This window comes from Cyprinus carpio, chromosome A16, assembly GCF_018340385.1.
Source record: "Cyprinus carpio isolate SPL01 chromosome A16, ASM1834038v1, whole genome shotgun sequence".
NCBI classification, from domain to species: Eukaryota; Metazoa; Chordata; class Actinopteri; order Cypriniformes; family Cyprinidae; genus Cyprinus; species Cyprinus carpio.
In genome coordinates, this window is record NC_056587.1 from 21,231,647 (window position 1) to 21,251,899 (window position 20,253).

The following is a 20,253-nucleotide window of genomic DNA, read 5'->3' on the forward strand; positions in this document are numbered from 1 at the left end:
TTTTTTAAATATTAAAGAAAACTTGAATGAAAACTGTACTTACACTTGTGCTGGATCAAGAACTCATAGAAGGATTGATTGTCGTAAAACAAGCTTCTTTTAAGAACTGATAACTATTGTTAATTTAGGAGGAAACTGTTTAAAAAGATTATTTTTACTGCGTTTTATGTAACTACATTCAGTATTTCAAATCTAATTGGCTACAATGACATTCTGATTGAAATTATGGTTCAAAATCACTCTTTTAAACAGAACAATATAATTTATAATATAATACAGTTATTCATTATTACTCTATTTATGCTTTTTTACACAATAACAAAGTCATTCATCATTACCTCTAAAGGTAAACAAGTTTTTAAAAATAGTAAAGTGATTTTTTTTTAAGAACTGATGACTAATGTTAATTTAGGGACAGACTGTTCAAAATGCTTATTTATTTTGATTCTTTTAACTAGATTTTATACTGTGATTTTGCTTAACTGCAATAAGCAATTGCAATTTGGTTGAAATGATGATTCAAAATCACCCTTTTAAGCGCAAATAAATATTGACACTGACAGGCAGCGCTGGTGGACCCCAAACTATTTCACCATCACATCGGGCCCCCAAAGAATTTTCACTATACTGGCTATCCACAATGCTGGTTTAAGGCAAACTGCACTCACCATAGAAACCAGCCATAGCATGTCATCAGCGTATGGGCGGTGGCAGGAGATCGAGGGGCTTTTGTTGCATTTTTGTTGCATCAAACAAACAGCGGCAATCAAAGGTCAATGCAGTACGCTGTGGCACAACAGCGCAGCTACTGGGAAAACTGGCCACTTTGATCATTAAGTGACATCATGATCTCGAAAGGTTCGAAAAACAGTTTATGCAACCTGTGCGGGAAAACGACATCATCTTGATCTATACCCACACACCTGTACCATTACCTCAAAATGAGACACGACGCGGGCTTCCCCTCAGCAGGGGCCCTTCTTAGATTGGCGACAGGAAACATCTGGTGTTATTAAGCACCTCGAATCATGCCATATTTAGCATCAAGCCTAATAAAAGCACACAGGTTAGGTCTCTTCACGGTCACTGGCCACAAAGCTCCCATGGCACAGAATCCAGTCCAAAAAAAACTATTTGAATTTATAGTAATACACGGAATGTCACACAATTTGGCAAATTTTGGATAGATACACGTCTAAAAAGAAATGTTATTGTAGAGTAGAATGTACTTCTCAAAGTAATGAGTAAATAATAAATAAATAATCAAACAAACATGGAATTTCGGGGGGGGGTTCAAAGGGCCTAATAATGTCTGTATGAGTTTCAAGACTTTAATTAATTACACATGCTTTTTTTCCATTAATAGAACTTAAATGAAGCATTTAAACAGAATTCAGAAATTTTAAAGTGGACAACTTCAAAATGGAAAATAAGTAATAAGTAAAAAATAAATAGTAATTTGTGGGATTTTTTTTATTTATTAGGTTTCACATATTTTATTTAAATTTTTTTTAGGTGAAATAACACTTTAATAAATTGCTGTTAAATTGTATGTTTCAAGATTTCAAGTAATTAGACATGGTTTTTGATTAATAAAATACAATTCTACAAATTCTAATGGAAAAAAAATGAATTTGTGAGAAAAAAAAATTAACGGAATTTCATAGGGCCCTAAAATGTATTTTTCGTTACTTCTTGTTCATCAGTTTCATGATTTCAATTCAATAGACATGCCTTTTGATTAAAAATATTTAATCTAACCATTAAAATGAAACCAGAAAATGGATAAACAGAATTTGGGAAAAATAACATGGATTTCATAGGCTGTAAAGATCTCGTGTCAATCCACCACTGAAGCCCAAAGACACATTATTTCACACAATCTTGAAAACGCGTGATTTCTCAGCAATAGCACAGAACCACTGAACATGCTCTCAGGGAAAATCCAATGCGCAGGGTAACCTTTCCTCACGAAGCCCCTTCAGATGGGGGTATTCCACAGGTGACACACAATGCAGACCCTTGAAACGTCAACTTATTAGTCAACACAGACAAGTGTCACTTAAGAAAACAGCCACAAGCAAAAAGGAATACACAACTTTAGGGAAGTGCACTTAAAAATGGGAAATCTGACGATGATGAACTTCTGACTTTGAGGTCAGTGAGGCTATGAGAGGTCACTCGTCTGACCTGATTCTAACCCACTTACTGCTGGTCAACCACCCCCGTCATATCTGACCAGTGCTTCATCACATCACAAAATGACTCAGAGTTATCTGAACTATCGTTTTACCCTCGGCAAATGGATTTCCACACATCTAAAACACTACATTTACATAACTTTGAGTCAAAATCCACACTGAATTACTAATTAATCATTCAGAACAATTTATGAGTAACGAAATAGACCTCACTATGGCTTGCCATCTACACAGGACCAATATCGAGCCAATGAAATATTTTAGAGCAGATCATATCCAGAAAAAACGCCAGATATTTGATTAATTTCCATAATGTCCATCTCCAGGCCTGTAAAACACAATTTTCTAATTCCCAGACATCTCTGAGAATCATGGGGACTCAAGAATGCTTCAAGCTAAAATTAAGTGTCAAAAACAAGGTTTTTGAGAAAACATGCTGTTCACAACGAAGACAAAGTTGTGAAACGTTGCGGTTGTCATTGCTAGATGCTGGTTTAATAATGCAATGAAGTTTGCTCACCATACTGTCAAACAGCACGAACACCTGCTCAACCATAACTATGCTCAGCATACATGTGTTTAAATATTACATAGTATGATATGCACTATATGTATTCAAGCCCTCGTCATGACGTTGCATACAGCCAGATGTGCATAAAAGACCCAACACACACACACAAACACACCTGTAGTTCCGATTTCCATTCATGAGGTCTCTGTCCGGTTCCGTCCCCGGCTCGTAGTAGACGAACTTCAGAGGCCGGTTCCGTTAACCCAATGCGAGCGTCACCTCCCGGTTTACGGGCTCCTAATTAATCCACCTCCCCAGAAGCTCGTGTATCAGAGGAGGCTGAGGTGGCTCCAACTATCCGGTCTGGATTTCAGGTTCGGTTTGACAGACTGATGTGACGGCGAGCTAGCCAGCCAGCTAAGACGAGAAGTTCCCCTCAACCTGCCCGAATACAGTCCCGAATCGCTGTTTCTGTGACGGCGACGCCTTCAGAAACGCGTCTCTGGAAAGACCGAGGCGGTCTGCTGAGGTGTTATGACGCTACAGCGAGTAAAAGTCAACTGATGTCGCCTCCGCTCTTCGACACAGCTAGCCTGCTTCTGCTAGCGGCCAAGCTAACCAGCTAAGCTACATTCCCATCTGTGAGGAGAAAAAATCCCGTGAAACGCCACAGGCGACGGTCCCCGATCATCCATGAATTCCGTCCTCGAAGCTCGAGGCTTTTCGACAGCGCGTATTCCCTCCGTTTTACCCCGGCGGTGGCATTAAATAAGTTGGGAGCTGAACTCTGTCTCTCTCTCGCAGGGTTTCTCTGACACTCAGAGCCTCAGCGAAACTCGCGACGGCTAAATATGGAGCCTCTGATCCTCCTCGAGCGAGACGCACGGACCTGTCGCGAGAGACGCGCGCTGATTGGCTGAGAGGGGAAGCGCAAGCACGCGAGGAAAGTGACGGAGATCTATCTATCTATCTATCTATCTATCTATCTATCTATCTATCAGAAACAAAATTATGTTCTAAGAACGTTAAGAAGTTATGGAAACATTATTTTTGAATGTTCTCTGAACGTTCTAAATTTCAAGTTTTTTAAATGTTAAAGGGAACGTTTTATTGTATCATTTTGCAAACATGCGCACGTTACTTTTGAAATGTCTCTGAACATTCTAAAAACATAAAAAAAAGTCAGACAACCGTTCAAGTCATCTAAAATGTTAACAAGTTTATGTTCTGAGAATGTTTGGCTAATGTTCCCATTAAGTCTTGTTCTACAAACATGTAAAAATGTTTTAAAGTTTAAATGTTCAAACGTTAAAGGATATCTTAATCATTTATTTTCCATCTGTTTGTGAATTTTTACTATGAATTATAATCTTAACCAATTTAAGAGATGATAAGAGAGATGTTACTTATTGTAACATTGTTAAATCAATTGTAAAACCATTCTTACACTGTAGCATTCAGCTCAAGAATGAATCCTGATAACATGAATTATGGTGTTGATCCAGTAAATAAATCAGAATAGATGATAAGAGTGATTTCACAAAGTATGCATGAAAACGTCATGGATTAATGTCGACATGAAATCAAAATCTTATGAAGCATGCATTAAAGAGTGCATGTTATACCAAAGAAATACATTGTCGTCATTTATCAAAATGTAAAAACTTGCTTTTATATTATGAAATCTGGTTTCTGTTTGAAATGTCATATTTTGGAAGTAAAAGGGTTGTAAATGCATGTGACTTCAATAGAATTAAATGTATGGATAACTAATGATGAGACTGCAAAAAGCAGTAAATAATGAAATAAAGTTGTGCATTTTTTAATTTCAACCCCAGACCCCCTCACATCTGCAAGCAGGACTCAACACAGTATTTAATAAAAAACAACTTTTATTTTCTTTAAAAAATAATCATCCCAATCAAAGTCCTCTCACTATTACGTACAGAGCCAAAATGACTTGCTTGTGTTCGTTCACTGAATCTATTGGGAAGTGCTATGATATGGACTGTTCTTTATCAGTGGCTTAATATTGCTTAAACGTTGAGGTCGGGTGAAGTTCACTCTCCAATTACACCGTCACGCACCTCCATCTTCTTCATCAGCCATGAGGTGCTGTGACTTCTGAGAGTCAAGTACTGCATCAGAATATTTCGTCTAGGACAGACCGGGTCAGTCTTGTACAGCGGGCATCAATAAAAATCACCTCGTTGGCTTGGTAAAACCTAATATTATAAAGGCATGTCTTTGTATACATTTCATAAGCATGAGTTAAAATAAAACATGGTCAACTGTTACATCTTAAAATCCCTTTAAAATTTCAACAAAGCGTTTTGGGCTCTTTGAGTCGAGTCTTTTAACAACGCCACCTTGTGGAGATTCTTTGCCACTTAGCACTAAAAGGGAACGTTCACCAAAAAATGAAAATTCATGTCATTATTTATTCATCCTATGAAGTGTTTTTTGTATGCAACTGTGGAAAAAAAAATCTAGATTCGTAATGACAGATTTTCATTTTAAGGCAAACGGGTGAAAAAGTATGGCATCAAATATTAGTACGGGCTCAGTCTTAATATGATTACTAAGAGGCTCCAGTTACAACACCAACTCAGTTTAAACATGCATTTCATACATCCACCATATGACACGATTACATAATGCTCCCTTAACCTGCGGAAAAGGCGTTTTCCGGCATGCCCACATGCTCACTGCACCGACGGGCGTCAGGTCAATGATACTGGCAAGTGTTAATGTGCTTGTTGGGAAGGGAATGTGGCAGTGTTACCAATGGCAGAACGGCTATGACGGGTGGCAGTGTGTGGAGATGCGACCCAACGGCCTTCATGAGTCTGTGTGGGCTCACTATATACAAACAACTTCCTGCACTGTTCGAGCTCCCGGTAGAGACAAACACATCTCATTCTCTTCTATCATCTTAAACATGACTTGCCTTAGTGACCTGGTATTGCTTTGTTTACAGAGGCAAGTGGAAGAAAAGGTTTAAAGGAAGAGTTCACCCAAAAATGCTAAAGAAAAAAAAACAACAACAAAAAAAAAAAACAATATATATGTGTGTGTATGTATGCATACATGTAACATTGTTATTATATGTAAAATATTTAGAATTTTATATATATATATATATATATAGATATATATATATATATATATATATATATGTGTGTGTGTGTTTTTATTATATAATATCAATTATTTATATATATATGTGTGTGTGTGTGACCCTGGACCAGAAAAAAAAACAGTCTTAAGTGTCAATTTTTCGAAATTGAGATTTCTACATCATCTGAAATCAGAATAAATAAGATTTCCATTGATGTATGGTTTATTAGGGTTTATTAATATTTGGTCGAGATACAACTATTTGAAAATCTGGAATCTGAGGGTGCAAAAAAAATCAAAATATTGAAAAAAATTGCCTTTAAAGTTGTTCAAATGAATTCTTAGCAATGTATATTACTAATCAATGATTAAGTTTTGATATATTTATGGTAGGAAATTTACAAAATATATTCATGGAACATGATTTTTACTAAATGCCATAATGATTTTTGTCATAAAAGAAAAATCAATAATTTTGACCCATACAAATCTCTTTTACAGACACATTTAAAACACAATAAGCAAAGTTTAAAAATAGTGAACGATAACGTAAATTTGTGTCTTTTTCTTACACAAATCTAAAATATGACTTCAGAAAGATTGGATTATAATATGTAAGTCATGCAGGCTATTTTTATACATTTACATGGCACTTTACAGTATAAATCACCCTCTAGTGCTGCACTGAAAACAGCTCGCTCTGTTTCATGGAAGAAAAAAATTCAGGGTTTGCAATGACACAAGGGTGAATAAATGATTTTTTTAAAAATCGTCATTGTTGGGTGAACTATTCCTGTAAGTTCAGGAAGATTTATGTGCACTGGAAGTAAAAAAAAAAAAAAAAAAAAAACTGAGCAAAATCATCTTTTTCAAGTGCAGTAAAACGCATGTTTTACAGACGAGGGCCCTTTTCACCAGGTGGCATGGTGTTTGGCTGGTGCATAATGCTGGTTTCGGAGTTATGCTGATGCGAGAGTGCAAATGCAGTGAGCACTCAGTGGTCCATCTATCGTTATGCTAATATGGCCACTCTTTAACTAACGGCGATTCTAAAATCGATCCGAGACACCTGCATCTGCGTCTTACGCTACAGTCGATCTCTACCTGCGACATGTAAACGCTGGGCCTGTGGTGTCTTTCAGCTAAAACTAAGTGCTAATGTACCATGTCATTCACAAAAATAAACATTTAAAAAGAAAATTCCACAACGATAAAAATAACGAGTAAGTAACAACAATTCCTCCACTTGGGGAGTTTGAAATGTGGCGTCAGGTTCAGAGGCAGCTTTGTGGTGGCATACAAAACGTCAGCTTCGTCTGCGTTCCTTCCCTCCATATTGCATACATACGTACATGTGGGAGTGCGAAGGTAGTATACGATAATACACAATTAAATAAAAAAAAAGAACATAGTTCAATCAGATTCAACAGAACTCAAAGTGTGAGCCTCCATGTTGGGTTCTGTGGGCTTTGTGGGGCTGGTAGGACCCTGTGAAGTGGCTCGAGGGGTGTGTGATGGTCCGGTGACGTGTGGCAAAGATCTGCTTAGGCAAAGTACATGGTCCTCAGGGTGTCGTGGTGGATCTGCACGGCTTTGGCCAGGGCCTGAGGATCCCGACCGTTGCTCTGTCCAGAGACGTGACTGCCCTCTCCGCTACAAACACAGAGACCAGATAGACTTAAAAACTGATATGACATGCATTAGAGCACCAAAAGTGGCAGTTTAGTTACTTATAATGTTACAAAAGATTCAAATATTTCAAATATAAATGCTGTTCTTTTGAACTTTCTATTCAATTTAGAATCCAGAAAATCGAATGCATGTCATATTTCCACCAAAAGTAACTGTTTTCAACATTAATAATAATCAGAAATGTTTCTTGAGCAGTAAATCAGTATATTAGAATGATTTCTGAAGATCATGTGACACTGAAGACTGGAGTAATGATGCTGAAAATACAGCTGCACATCACAGAAATAAATTACAGTTTACAATATATTCAAATAGAAAACAGTTATTGTAAATTGTAAATAATATTTCACAATTTTACTGTATTTTTGAACAAAAATACAAAGCAGAAAAGATTGATATTGTTTCTGGCAATGAGACAAAAGCTCTGTTCTTAAACCTAAACAGCATTTTTAGGCGTCCTGCTGATTGCATCGTTTTATCTTATTTATGGATTCTTCTCTTTTCTTCTTATTTGTTTTTAGCACATTTTTAATATATTTTTAATATTTATTTCTTGCTTATTATTGTTTTCGGGCATCTGCATAAGAATCATGCATAATTTACTACTAAATATATAAAAAAATTTATGATGCAAAAATACTACTAATCAAAATTTGAATAATTTATCTGTTCATTTTCATGTCACGTGACCGTTAACCAAAATCAGAGAAGCATGAACATGCAACAGTGTCGTTAAATTATTGAAGTATTAACCTACAATTTTAGAGAATACCTCAAGTTAATATTTTATGTCTAAGGGGTTTGGCTGACAAAAAAAAATTATATATAAAAAAAAAATGTTGGGAACTCCTGATCTAGCAGATGTGGAAAAGCAGGTCAGTGGAAAGGAAGTAGTTTTCTATGTAGGGAGCAAGGCAGCTCACTAGGTTAAGTTGAATAGCTAATGCAGTTTAATAACATCAGAACTCCAGATGCTCTTGATCTTGGCCTCACCTGTCATGCTCCTTATCCACCAGATGGTATCGGGCACGGAAAGCCACGAGTCTGGCGTAGTACGCAGGCGCTGGGATGGAGACGGAGCGGGTGCACCGCACGTATGTGTGGCACAGCTGGTAGGTGAGAATCTGCAGCTCGTCAGCCGTGAAGCGATTGTCGTCCCACAGGACGTAGTAGTGTGAGGGTCGGCTGGTGCCCTGAGACGACGAGCACAGAACGTCACACCACAGTCACAGGCACACAGTCCTGAATGAATGTTTGTAGCAAGTCTGTGTGCTCACCTGAATACCTGCATGACTGCACAGGTAGAAATCAAACTCGAACGGATGCGTGATGCTGGTGTCGACCGTAGTTCCTGCTGGAATGTTCCCACTCTTCCCGATCTGAACAAAACCACAGGGATTAGAATGAAGACTGCTAACTTAAATTAAAACCATATATATAAAAAATATATATATATTACTTAGAAAAAAACAAACTGTCCTTAACTAATAAAAAAAATATATATATATAGGTTTTTTTTTTCAGCTAGTTGCAAAGGCAATATTTCTCATTTCTTTCAGTTTAAGTACTAAAATAACTCAAATTAAATATGCTAATAAACATTAACTGATATATATACGTATATATATATATATATATATATATTATATATACACGTGTGTATATATATATATATATATATATATATATATATATATATATATATATATATATATATATATATTATATTTCAGCTAGTTGCAAAGGCAATATTTCTCATTTTTGTTCAATTTCAAGTACTCAAGTACTAAAATAACTCAAATTAAATAAGCTAATAAACATTAATTGACATATATATAAAAAAAACTTATTTTATTTCAGCTAGCTGCCAAGGCAACATCTCATTTTCATTTAAAATTGAAGTACTCAAATAACTAAAATTAAATAAACTAAACATTTTTATGACTTGAAATAAAATAAAAATTAACTGTAATAAAATAGAACATGAAAAACCCAGCTAGTTGAATTAGACATTTATTTCAGCTGTTGATTTAAATTTATATTATTTTATGTTTAGTTGATTAATTTAATTGATTGATTTTTACATTTTAATTTATATTAAATGTATCATTTATTTAAGCTATTTTAATTTAACATTTCTCATTTTGTTTAAATTAAGCTCAAGTACTAAAATAATTCTAAACCAAATGAACTAAAACCATAAAAACATTTAAATAAAATAAAATAAAATAAAATAAAATAAAATCTTAAACCTATTTTATTTTAGCTAGTTGTGGAGGCAACATTTCTCATCTTAAATTAAAGCTAAAACTTAACACTAAATAATAAAATGACAAAAACAACAAAATTAAACTAAAATAAAAAAATAAGATAAAATCTAATTCGATTTATTAATAAAAACTATATTAGTATATCTAGTAAAATAACTCTGCTTCTAGGAATATCAACTTTAAAGTGTTGTTTTCTGGAAACTCACTCTTTCAGATTTATCAGCGCAGAAGAGGCGGGTGTGGTGACGCTTCTGCACTACTACGTATGTGATGCCCGGCTGGTAGTCCTTCTCCAGCTTGATGCAGGCGTCTCTGATGGCCAGCAGCTCATAGTGCAGGATCTACACAAGGACATTCATAATGATACAAAGATTTCTAGTTCAAAAAAACGCTGCTCTTTAGAACTTTCTATTCATCAAAGAATCCTGAAGATTAAATGTATCACAGTTTCCATAAAAAATATGAAGCAGCACGACTGTTTTCAACATTGATAATAATCAGAAATGTTTCTTGAGCAGCATATTAGAATGATTTCTGAAGATCATGTGACACTGAAGACTGGAGTAATGATGCTGAAAATACAGATTTGATCACAAAAATAAATTACAGTTTACGATATACAAACATAGAAAACAATTATTTTAAACTGTAATAATATTTCAGAATTTTACTTTATTTTTGATCAGATAAATGCCACTGAATGAATCATAGAAGGCCTTACTTGCGGTAACTGTCCTTCTGGTACACCGTCCCTGTAGAAGATGATTCTGGTGGGTTTGAAGCGGGTGGATTTGTAGAACTGGATGAGTAGCTCTCGCACCATGTACGACAGGTCTTCAATGATCTCCTGTCTGGGCCGCTGTACTCGTACTGTAGCGCAGTACCTGCTGGGATGAGCGTCCATACTGCCCACCACCTGCACAGATGAGTCACGTCAGAGCGCGTTACAGCATAATAGCATGTTCAATAAAAAAAAAATGAGGTTCAACACAAATGATGAAAAAAATCCTGCATTAAGTGGAGAATGAGATATGAGCGTTTAGACGTTCATCAGATATGCTACCATTCAAATGTTTGGGGTCAGTGAGATCGTTTTTGTTTTTGAGAAAGTCTTTTAAGCATGATTTGAACAAAATACAGTAAAATTGTGAAATATTATTACAGTTTAAAAGAACTGTTTTCTATGTGAATATCTGTTCAAATGTAATTTTTTTCTGTGATGCACAGCTGTATTTTCAGCATCATTACTCCAGTCTTCAGTGTCACATGATCTTCAGAAATCATTCTAATATGCTGCTCAAGAAACATTTCTGATTATTATCAATGTTGAAAACAGTTGTGCTGTTTCATATTTTTATGGAAACTGTGATACATTTAATCTTCAGGATTCTTCGACGAATAGAAAGTTCAAAAGAACAGCATTTATTTGAAACAGAAATCTTTTTAAATGTCTCTTTTGATCAACTTAATGCATTTTTGCTGAATAAAAATCTTTCTGATCATAAACTTTTGAATGGTAGCGTACGTATCAGACTAAAAATTACGTCAATTATAAATCAAATTAAGTGGCACAAATCAGACACCAAAAAAAAAGAAGAAAAAATTTGTTTTTGCTGTTCACAGACAAGCAACAAGATCCGCCCCGTGAGCAAAACAAACAAACGGATGCTAAATTTGGACTTTTTTGGGATGAGCTTTTACCTAGCAACCAACCAGAATGCTAAAAATGAAGTAAACGAAGTAAAAACATCAGAGCAGTGCATGTGAGCAATGCAGAACAAACTCAGCAGCTGTAGAAAACCTGCAGAGAAGGTACAGAAATCTGCTGCCCCCTATCTGCAGAAACCTGAATGATCATCAGCAGTTCAGACACTGGCCTGCACATCATCCAGCCTCTGTAAATGTTCTCGCCTTCCGTCTGCGTGACTCAGCCCTTTGTCACCATCGCTTGGCAACTGCCGAAATAGTACACGCTTACAAGTGGTTGCATGCGCAGGGCGGGAGTGACATCATTTCCTTTGCGTCTGTGAGTCACCGGCGAGCCATTTTCTCTTTTCAAAGCTCCCATCCTGTCCTGCCCACCTCCAACGCATCCTCCCTTTCACTCGGCCCGTGTCCTGAGCCACTTCTGGAGCCGTCAGCAAACTGGGCCACAAAGAGCAGCAGGCTGGTAATTACAGCCTTCAGCATGAGCCTCAAATGAAGTGGCTTTCGGCTAAGCTTGGGTTTACAGAGAGCTGTGTTAGATTTATATAACTTCATTATGTCCTAGATCAATAATAGGTGCTCTTGTTATATAATACATCTGATGATTGGTCAATTCAAGAAAGCTGCTTGAGTAAATCATCTAAATTATATATGTATGTATATATGCCATAAATTAAAATAAAGTATATAAAAACAGACCCATTACCATTAATGGAACAATTTAAGCTCAGTCAACAATATCTGTAGCAGGCAATCGACATTAAAGGAGACATACCTAGTCGTCTGCAATTTATGGTAATTACTTATAAAAATTATTTTGCGGAATTAGCACCAACAAAGAGCAAAGGTGCAGTACTTTGGAGCAAAAAAAAAGGAAAATTAAAAAAATTTAAATAACTTTTTAATTATTATTTAAATAAAAAAAACTTAATTATTATATTATTTTAGCCTTTAAATATAAATAAATATTTAATGCAGGGGTGGATCTAGGGTTTGCCACCCCACTCACAACTGCTGTTTCGGTCTCTTTTTTCTTGCAAAGCTAATACGTCTTTATTAGGAGTGGAACGTTTCAACTTTTTCACGGTTCGGTTTGTATCACGGTTTTAGGGTCACGGTTTCGGTATGGTTCGGTATGTGCTGTGTTTATGGAAAAACTATACTTTCAAATAAAAATAAAGAAAATAAGAATATTCCATCTAACTACAAGCAACAGCACAAATAAATACAAGTGATTTTCAGTTTTAGGTAGGTCTGTCATTAGTTTTAAGGTACAGAAATTGAATAAAGTAATCAAATGTAAAACGGCATTGCATATTTGACTGTATAAATTTATAAATGTATAAAGTTACAAAAGCTATTTAGTCAAGAGGAGTGAGTGATTTCTTTGTTGTTGCTGTTCGATTAATATTAAGACTTTAAGAGAATGCACTGATACAGTACGTTCAGCCGGCTATGTCTGCTATAGGATACTTAAAAATAATCCATTCAAACACAATACTTCAGAGAGAGCTTAATATTTGCACGTGTTCTGAGACACGGGATGAGCGCACGCACAAATCGCTTCCTCTGGCAAACTGGTAAAGTTTAAACTAGTTTAGGTGTTGATGTATTGCGGCGGCTCACAAACCAAAAAATCTAAAAATTGCAAAACTTAAAAAATCTTAGTTGTTGTAATGTACTGGGAAGCCAGAATGTGCATCCATCAACAGAAACATACATTTGCCAAACCCTGTTTTTTATGTGTTATTCGTAAGAAACCATATTACAGATGCGTTGTCAGATTTAAGTTGAACCGCGGTCCTAAGCGTGTGCCAAACTGTGTGTAGAGAACCGTACGGTTTGATTTTTTCCGTGAACCGTCCCATCCCTAGTCTTTACGATCACATCAAATGGGAGACTTCTCAGACGCACACTCGAACTTCACCTCAGTGCCAGGCGCGAGTTAAACGTGCGGGAAGCATACAGGCTATGAGGAGCTTCAGAAGAACAACAGTGAACTGTGGTCAGATGAGATGTTGTCAGGCCATATGAATGAATGAATGACTCAATGAATTATTCACTGAAACAATTACTGCCACCTACTGGCAGTTTTAGTTTCTTATTTAGAGTATCATTTCATATTTACATATTAATAAAAAAATAAAAATTAAAGGGATAGTTGACCCAAAAATGAAAAAAGAAAATAACAAAAACAATTTTTTTCTTAAGCTTTTTTTGTAATGTCTATATCATGCTTTTCTCATGTAACACAATAACGGATTTGAATGATCTTTTGGGGGTGATTTCTCAGCAAATTTGATGTGCAATTAATATGGGATTGATTTTATTAATTAAATCGCCACATTGTGTAATTAATTAAATTAAAAAATGTGAATTGCTTGACAGCCCTAGTTTACTGACGTAAAGTCAGTTAATTTTAGGGCAAACAGCTTCTCAGTCCTACTTGGATTTAAAATCTCATTCAAAATGCACGAGAGACTTTATAACAACAGCTGAAAGTGTTAAAATGCTGCTTGCGTGTGTTTGTGATGTGCTCACAGCAGTAATAGACGGCTTCTTCCCATCACCAGCCGGCGGGTGAGTGACATCTGCTCCGAGGAAGATCACTGGCTGCTGGAACACTGCCGATCTGCCAAAAGGTTCAAATAAAGCGTTAAAGGCACAGTTCACCCAAAAATGAAAATTACCCCATGATTTACTCACCCGCAAGCCATCCTAGGTGTATGTGACCACAAAAACAGTCTTAAGTGTCAATTTTATTAAATTGAGATGTATACATCATCTGAAAGCTGAATAAATAATCTTTCCACTGATGTATGGTTTGTTAGGAAGACTTGTCCAAATGAAGTTCTTAGCAAAGCATATTACTAATCAAAAATTAAGTTTTGATATATTTACAGTACGAAATTTACAAACTATCTTCATGGAACATGATCTTTACTTAATATCCTAATGATTTTTGGCACAAAAGAAAAATCTATAATTTTTGACCTATACAATGTATTTTTGGCTATTGCTACAAATATACCCCAGAGACTTAAGACTGCTTTTGTGTTCCAGGGACACACATGACGTCATCCGCTGGACGCCACTCTCTCGTGAACGCGTGTACGACAGTTAGCAGAAGTTAGAGATTACGGTTTATAAAGTTTTAAATATGGATATTTTTCTTACAAAAACACATCGATTCACTTCAGGAGGCCTTTATTAACCCCCGGAGCCGGGTGAGATACTTTTTATGATGGATGGATGCACTTTATTGGACTTCTATTGGACTACTGAAAAATAACACCCATTCACTGCCATTATAAAGCTTGGAAGAGCCGGACTTTTTTAAATATAACTCCGATTGGATTCGTCTGAAAGAAGAAAGTCATATACACTTAGGATGCCTTGAGGGTGAGAAAACCATGCCGTAATTTTCAATTCAGGGTGAACTGTCCCTTTAATGCTCGAGCTAAATCTGACCACATCCAGAGGGACTTCAGTCACGCTCTCACCGTTGATGAGGCACCAGGATGTTGTTGATGCCGCCGAGCTTGACGTTGATTTTGAGGCAGAGGTTGGAGAGCGTCTGAGGTGAGGTCTTCACCACGTTCTTCACCTGAACACACTGAGTGGCCATTCCTAGAAGAGTGTCTCCCACACGCTTCACCTCCGCTGCACAGATCAAACGTGTGTTCATCAGTCTGACGGCGTCCGGCGGGAGGACGCTCTGCTCTGCTCTGTGTGTGACCCTCTTACCGTAGACGGGGGTTTTTCCGGGCAGGATGACGATGATGAGCTGCAGTCCGGAGTAGGTGTTCTTCAGGTGTCTGAACATGGGCTCCACGCTGTCGGCTCCCTGTGCGTACTTACAGAAACACGGCTGACCCTGGATCGGCATCCCAGCGTCCTTTGAGATCTTACGCAGCTGGTCCGTGAAGTTCCTGAGGAAGAGATCATCACATTAACACCAAAGTATTCATAGCTGTTTTATCATCAAGAAACGTTTCTTATTATTACCAACTTTTTTAGGATACTTTGAGTAGAAAGTTCAATAGAATAGCATTTGAATTAATTAGTGTGAAAATCTTTTTAGGGCTGCAATTTTTTGGGGTACCTTCTTTCTACAAGAACCAACTTGAAATTCTTTCAGTAACCATTTTTTGACCAATTCAGTATTACAACATAATAATAATAACTGGCATGATTTCATTATGATTACTGATTACAATATAGAGATTATTGTCATATTGTAAAAATAATTTTATATATATATATATATATATATATATATATATATATATATATATATATATAATATATATATATATATATATATATATATAAAGAAAAAAAAATAAGAAACTGTTATTATAGTTAACTAAAACCATAAAAACCATGAAACCAAGAAACTAAAACCATAAAAAAGCATTTTTAAAATAAATGTTAACAAAGTAAATTTTATATATATATATATACTGTATGGCTGTATAGTTTTTATTAATTTTTCTTTGTTTCAGTTTTAGTACATAACAAAAGTAAAAATCAGAAAAAAACACTGAGAATGTAGAAATACATAAATGTTTATATATATATTTTACTTATTTTACTTGACACTAAAATAACACTGAGAATGTAGAAATACATTGCAATAGTACTGTAAAATAAATACTTTAAAAAATCAAGTAATAAAAAAAAAATTATATTTTACTGTAAAATTACAATACTAATATTTATGTCTTAATTTCATGATTTGTAAACATAGTAATCCATTCAGCTTTTATTTTGACGGGTTGTCCAGCAAATCAAAATATGCGCTGCCAGTTTCAGAGTGAATATCGTCTTGTGTTTATGTACACGCATGCAGCCCGTGATATCAGTCTCATGAACTAAACACGTGTGAATGCTGTGCTTCAAACCAGTAAAGCATATATTTATTCAGTTAAATAGAATTAAAATATTACAAATCTTACTGACCCCAAACTTTTGAATGGTAGTGTGTGCATTCGATTAAAAACTACATTTCATAAGTGCCACAAATTGAACACTAAACAAGTGTTTTTGCCATTCACACACGTGCACCAAGCTCTGATATATGGGGAAAAAATTGGCAGATAATGCAAATGCGGACTTTTAGGATGGCTTTATTCCATCTATAACCTAACAACCAACCAGAATGCTAAAAATGACAAAAAAAAATAAATTACAAAACAATAACAAGGAACATGAACAGTAGCTATGAATGAAAACAAAGTAAAAACATCAGAGCAATGCATGTGCACATCAGTTAAAAATGCAAACGATGCAAAACAGACATGAGTGTCTGGAGAAAACATGCAGGGAGGGTACAGAAACGGGTTTATTGTGTTCTGTGTGTGTTCCTCCTTACTTGAGCACCTCTTCCCGACACTGTTTCTGCGGAGCGAAGCAAGCGATGGCCCACACTTTGATCTCGATGCCGTTGTAGAACTGCTTTCCCCTCATGTCCCACACACCCTGGTTGGGAGTCGCAATGGCACGATTCTGTTCACCGGCAGACAGAGAGAGAGTTTAGAAATCTCACACTGCTGGAGGAGATGATGAAGTGTCAGAGCTGCACGTCAACATTGATGCACTTTATGCTTTTATCTAAAGTGATGTACACTACAGTCTAAAGGTTTGACATAAGTACGATTTTGTAATGTTTTTGAAAGAAGTCTCTTCTGCTCACCAAGGCTGCATTTATTTGATCAAAAATACAGTAAAAGCGGTAATATTATGAAATAATATTTCAATGTTAAATAGCTGTTTTATATTTGAATATTTGTAAAATGTAATTTATTCCATTGATGTAAAGCTGAATTTTCAGCATCATTACTGCAGTCTTCAGTGTCACATGATCTTCAGAAATCATTCTAATATGATGATTCGCTGCTCAAGAAACATTTCTGATTATTATCAATGTTGATTCTTTGACGAATAGAAAGTTCAAAAGAACAGCATTTATTTGAAATAGAATTTTTTGTAACATTAGAAATGTCTTTACTGTCACAATGTGTCCTTGATGAATAATTTTATATATATCTTACTTACCCCAAACAAAATATAATCATAAGTGTTTCTTGAGCAGCAAATCAGCACATTAGAATGATTTCTGAAGATCATGTGACACTGAAGACTGGAGTAATGATGCTGAAAATACAGCTTTGATCACAGAAATAAATGGCATTTTATAATATATTTTGCCATCGAAAAAAGTTATTTTAAATTGCAATAATATTTAACAATTTTACTGTATTTTTGATTGAATAAATGCAGCCTTAGTGAACTTAAGAGACTTCTTTTAACACAGGGAGTTTAGATTCAACCCTAATTAAACACACCAGATCCAACTAATCAAGTCCTTCAGGCTTAATTGAACACTGTATGGTTTGTGTGTTGGAGCAGGGCTGGAACAAAACTCTACAGGGCTCCGGCACCCCGTTTTAAAACATTAAAAATATATTTATATATTCTAAACCTTGTTCATGCATTCCCTGGGAATCAAAACCATAACCTTAGGGTTGCAAGCGTTATGATCTGCTGTTTGAGAAACAAGAACAGGACCTGTCTGAGCTTCAGTTACAGTAAAACGGATCTCACCCGACCGCCGTACTGCAGGATGGGAGCGGGAAGCACTCTCCCCGTCACCTCCGCCATGTCGTCCTTCACCTTGATTCCAAACTCTTGAATGTAGGGATCCAGATTAAAGTTAGCATTCTTCATCTGAGCAGTAAAAAGGAAAAAAAAAATTATCTTAATTGAATTGGAATTGATTTGAAAACTGGGCATCACATCTCACAAATGGCTGAGAAATATAAGGGCTTTATGATGTTAGAAATGGAAAGAAATATCATTGCATTTTTGAATAACGTACACTGATGAACTGTAAACAATAAGACCAAAAATGTGCATTTAAAGTAAAAGTAACAGGAATTCAGGAGAATCATTTGGTTCTGAAATAGTGGAATCATTCTGAGTAAGAACCGGTTTTTGATTCCCAGGTCTAGATTTTACTGAGATCCAGATCATATTTGGCATATTAACATTATTTCAGTTTTTGAAATATACTTTTTCTTTTTAATATACATTTAAGTTCAATCTGTAAAACTTAAAATGTTGCTACCATATTTTTTACGCCAAAGTTCTTTTTTTTTTTTACCATAAATTTTACTGAATCATTGCAAACAGCAATATAAGTATAAACATATATGCATATATATATAAAAGTATTTTATAATTTTTTAGTATGTTTAAGATGCAGATAAATTTATATTTAATCCAGAGTATTCTTTCAAAAGATGCAGTTTTTTTTAATTTACAAATGTTTTGATTTTTAAATGTTACCATTTTTTCAAATGTTTCAAATGACCAATTTTGTAAAATGTATCTTGTTGATCTACTCATATATATATATGTCAATTATATATATGTCAATTACATATGCAACAATGGCTTTGGTTGAAATGATGATTACTCTTATTTAAAAAAAAAAAAAATATATATGTAATATATATATAAATATTATATATATATATATAATATATATATATGTCAATTATATATATGTCAATTACATATGTCAGTTATATATATATATATATATATATATGTCAATTATTAATACAAAAATGCATAAATATTGAGATTTATCAATATGCATAAATTTGAGATGTATATCAAATATCATCAAAAGGCAATCAATTTTTTTACAAATGACAAATGTTGTGAATATGTATCTTGTTGATCTACTTGGTTGAAATGATGGATCTTTTAAGGCATTTAATAGCAAATGCATAAATATTGAGATATATTCAAATGTGGCAAATGTTACAAATCTCAAACATTGCTGGTTGGCAACAATGGCTTTGGCTGAAATTACGGTTCCCTTGATTGAAAATTGCAAGCCATTTAATAGCAAATGCATGAATACTGAAATGCAAATTAAACAATTAAAAATAAATGTATATTTTTGAAATATATTAAATTTTATATATGTGTGTGTGTGTGTGTGTGTGTGTGTGTGTGTGTGTGTGTGTGTGTGTGTGTGTGTGTGTGTGTGTGTGTGTGTGTGTGTGTGTGTGTGTGTGTGAAAGTATGATTGCTTTGATTTTCTTTCTTTCTTTCTGCTGTATTTTTTCAGCTCTATATTATCCTATGTGTAAAAATACCCTGCCTGTGTAACCATGACAACAATGCACTAGCCAGTGCTCACTGTGTGTAAAGCTGGTGTGTTTCCCGCGTGCACACTAGAGGTCGGCACTCACCAGTCTGCTGATCTCCTCCTGTCTGTCTGGTGCGGATCGCGCTGTGGCTTTGATCATGGTGGAGGTTTGATTATCTGTCAGTTTCTTGATGCACCGCTGCCCTGCTACAATATTACACACCTGCGAGAACAGCAAACCATATCAGAAGAGAGAAGGTCGTCTGTGGCCGTTCTGAGCGTACGGGTGACAGCACTGACCTCCAGGGGCAGGTAGGTGTGTTTCTGCTCCTGGCCCACCTGTAGGCAGGGCAGGTGGGGGTATTTGAGCTGCAGGCTGTACTTCTGCTTGAAGTATTGAGCCACGGTACATTCCACCGTCTGTCCACTCTCAAGCTGCAGCGGAAACCTGGAGAGACACGAATGACAAGATATTTGACTGCAGAAAACAAAGATGCATTTCATACAGACACAGAAGTAACTGTTATTAACTACATAACAGGGTTAACTAAAACTAAAATCATTTTTAAAAAAAATTGTCAC

The 20,253-nt window shown here is 35.5% G+C and overlaps 2 protein-coding genes across 3 annotated transcripts in view; both read right to left on the reverse strand.

Annotated features, from left to right (window-relative positions):
* LOC109077980 (protein argonaute-3-like) overlaps positions 1-3,624 on the reverse strand; it is a 32,599-nt gene extending 28,975 nt beyond the window's left edge. The window contains exon 1 of the mRNA XM_042773323.1: positions 2,888-3,624. Within this exon, the coding sequence (XP_042629257.1) occupies positions 2,888-2,906 (19 nt within the window). The 5' untranslated portion in view covers positions 2,907-3,624. The remainder of the gene's footprint in view (positions 1-2,887) is intronic.
* Positions 3,625-6,226: 2,602 nt separating this feature from the next.
* Positions 6,227-20,253, reverse strand: part of ago1 (argonaute RISC component 1) — a 29,899-nt gene continuing 15,872 nt past the window's right edge. For both annotated transcript variants that reach the window (XM_042773249.1, XM_042773248.1), the window contains 12 exons: positions 19,972-20,119; positions 19,775-19,894; positions 18,111-18,233; positions 16,879-17,012; positions 15,249-15,433; positions 15,005-15,164; positions 14,043-14,133; positions 10,516-10,710; positions 10,001-10,135; positions 8,802-8,903; positions 8,518-8,717; positions 6,227-7,485 (listed from right to left, as the gene is read on the reverse strand). In XM_042773249.1, coding sequence (XP_042629183.1) covers positions 7,377-7,485; positions 8,518-8,717; positions 8,802-8,903; positions 10,001-10,135; positions 10,516-10,710; positions 14,043-14,133; positions 15,005-15,164; positions 15,249-15,433; positions 16,879-17,012; positions 18,111-18,233; positions 19,775-19,894; positions 19,972-20,119 — 1,702 coding nt within the window. In that variant the 3' untranslated portion in view covers positions 6,227-7,376. The remainder of the gene's footprint in view (positions 7,486-8,517; positions 8,718-8,801; positions 8,904-10,000; positions 10,136-10,515; positions 10,711-14,042; positions 14,134-15,004; positions 15,165-15,248; positions 15,434-16,878; positions 17,013-18,110; positions 18,234-19,774; positions 19,895-19,971; positions 20,120-20,253) is intronic.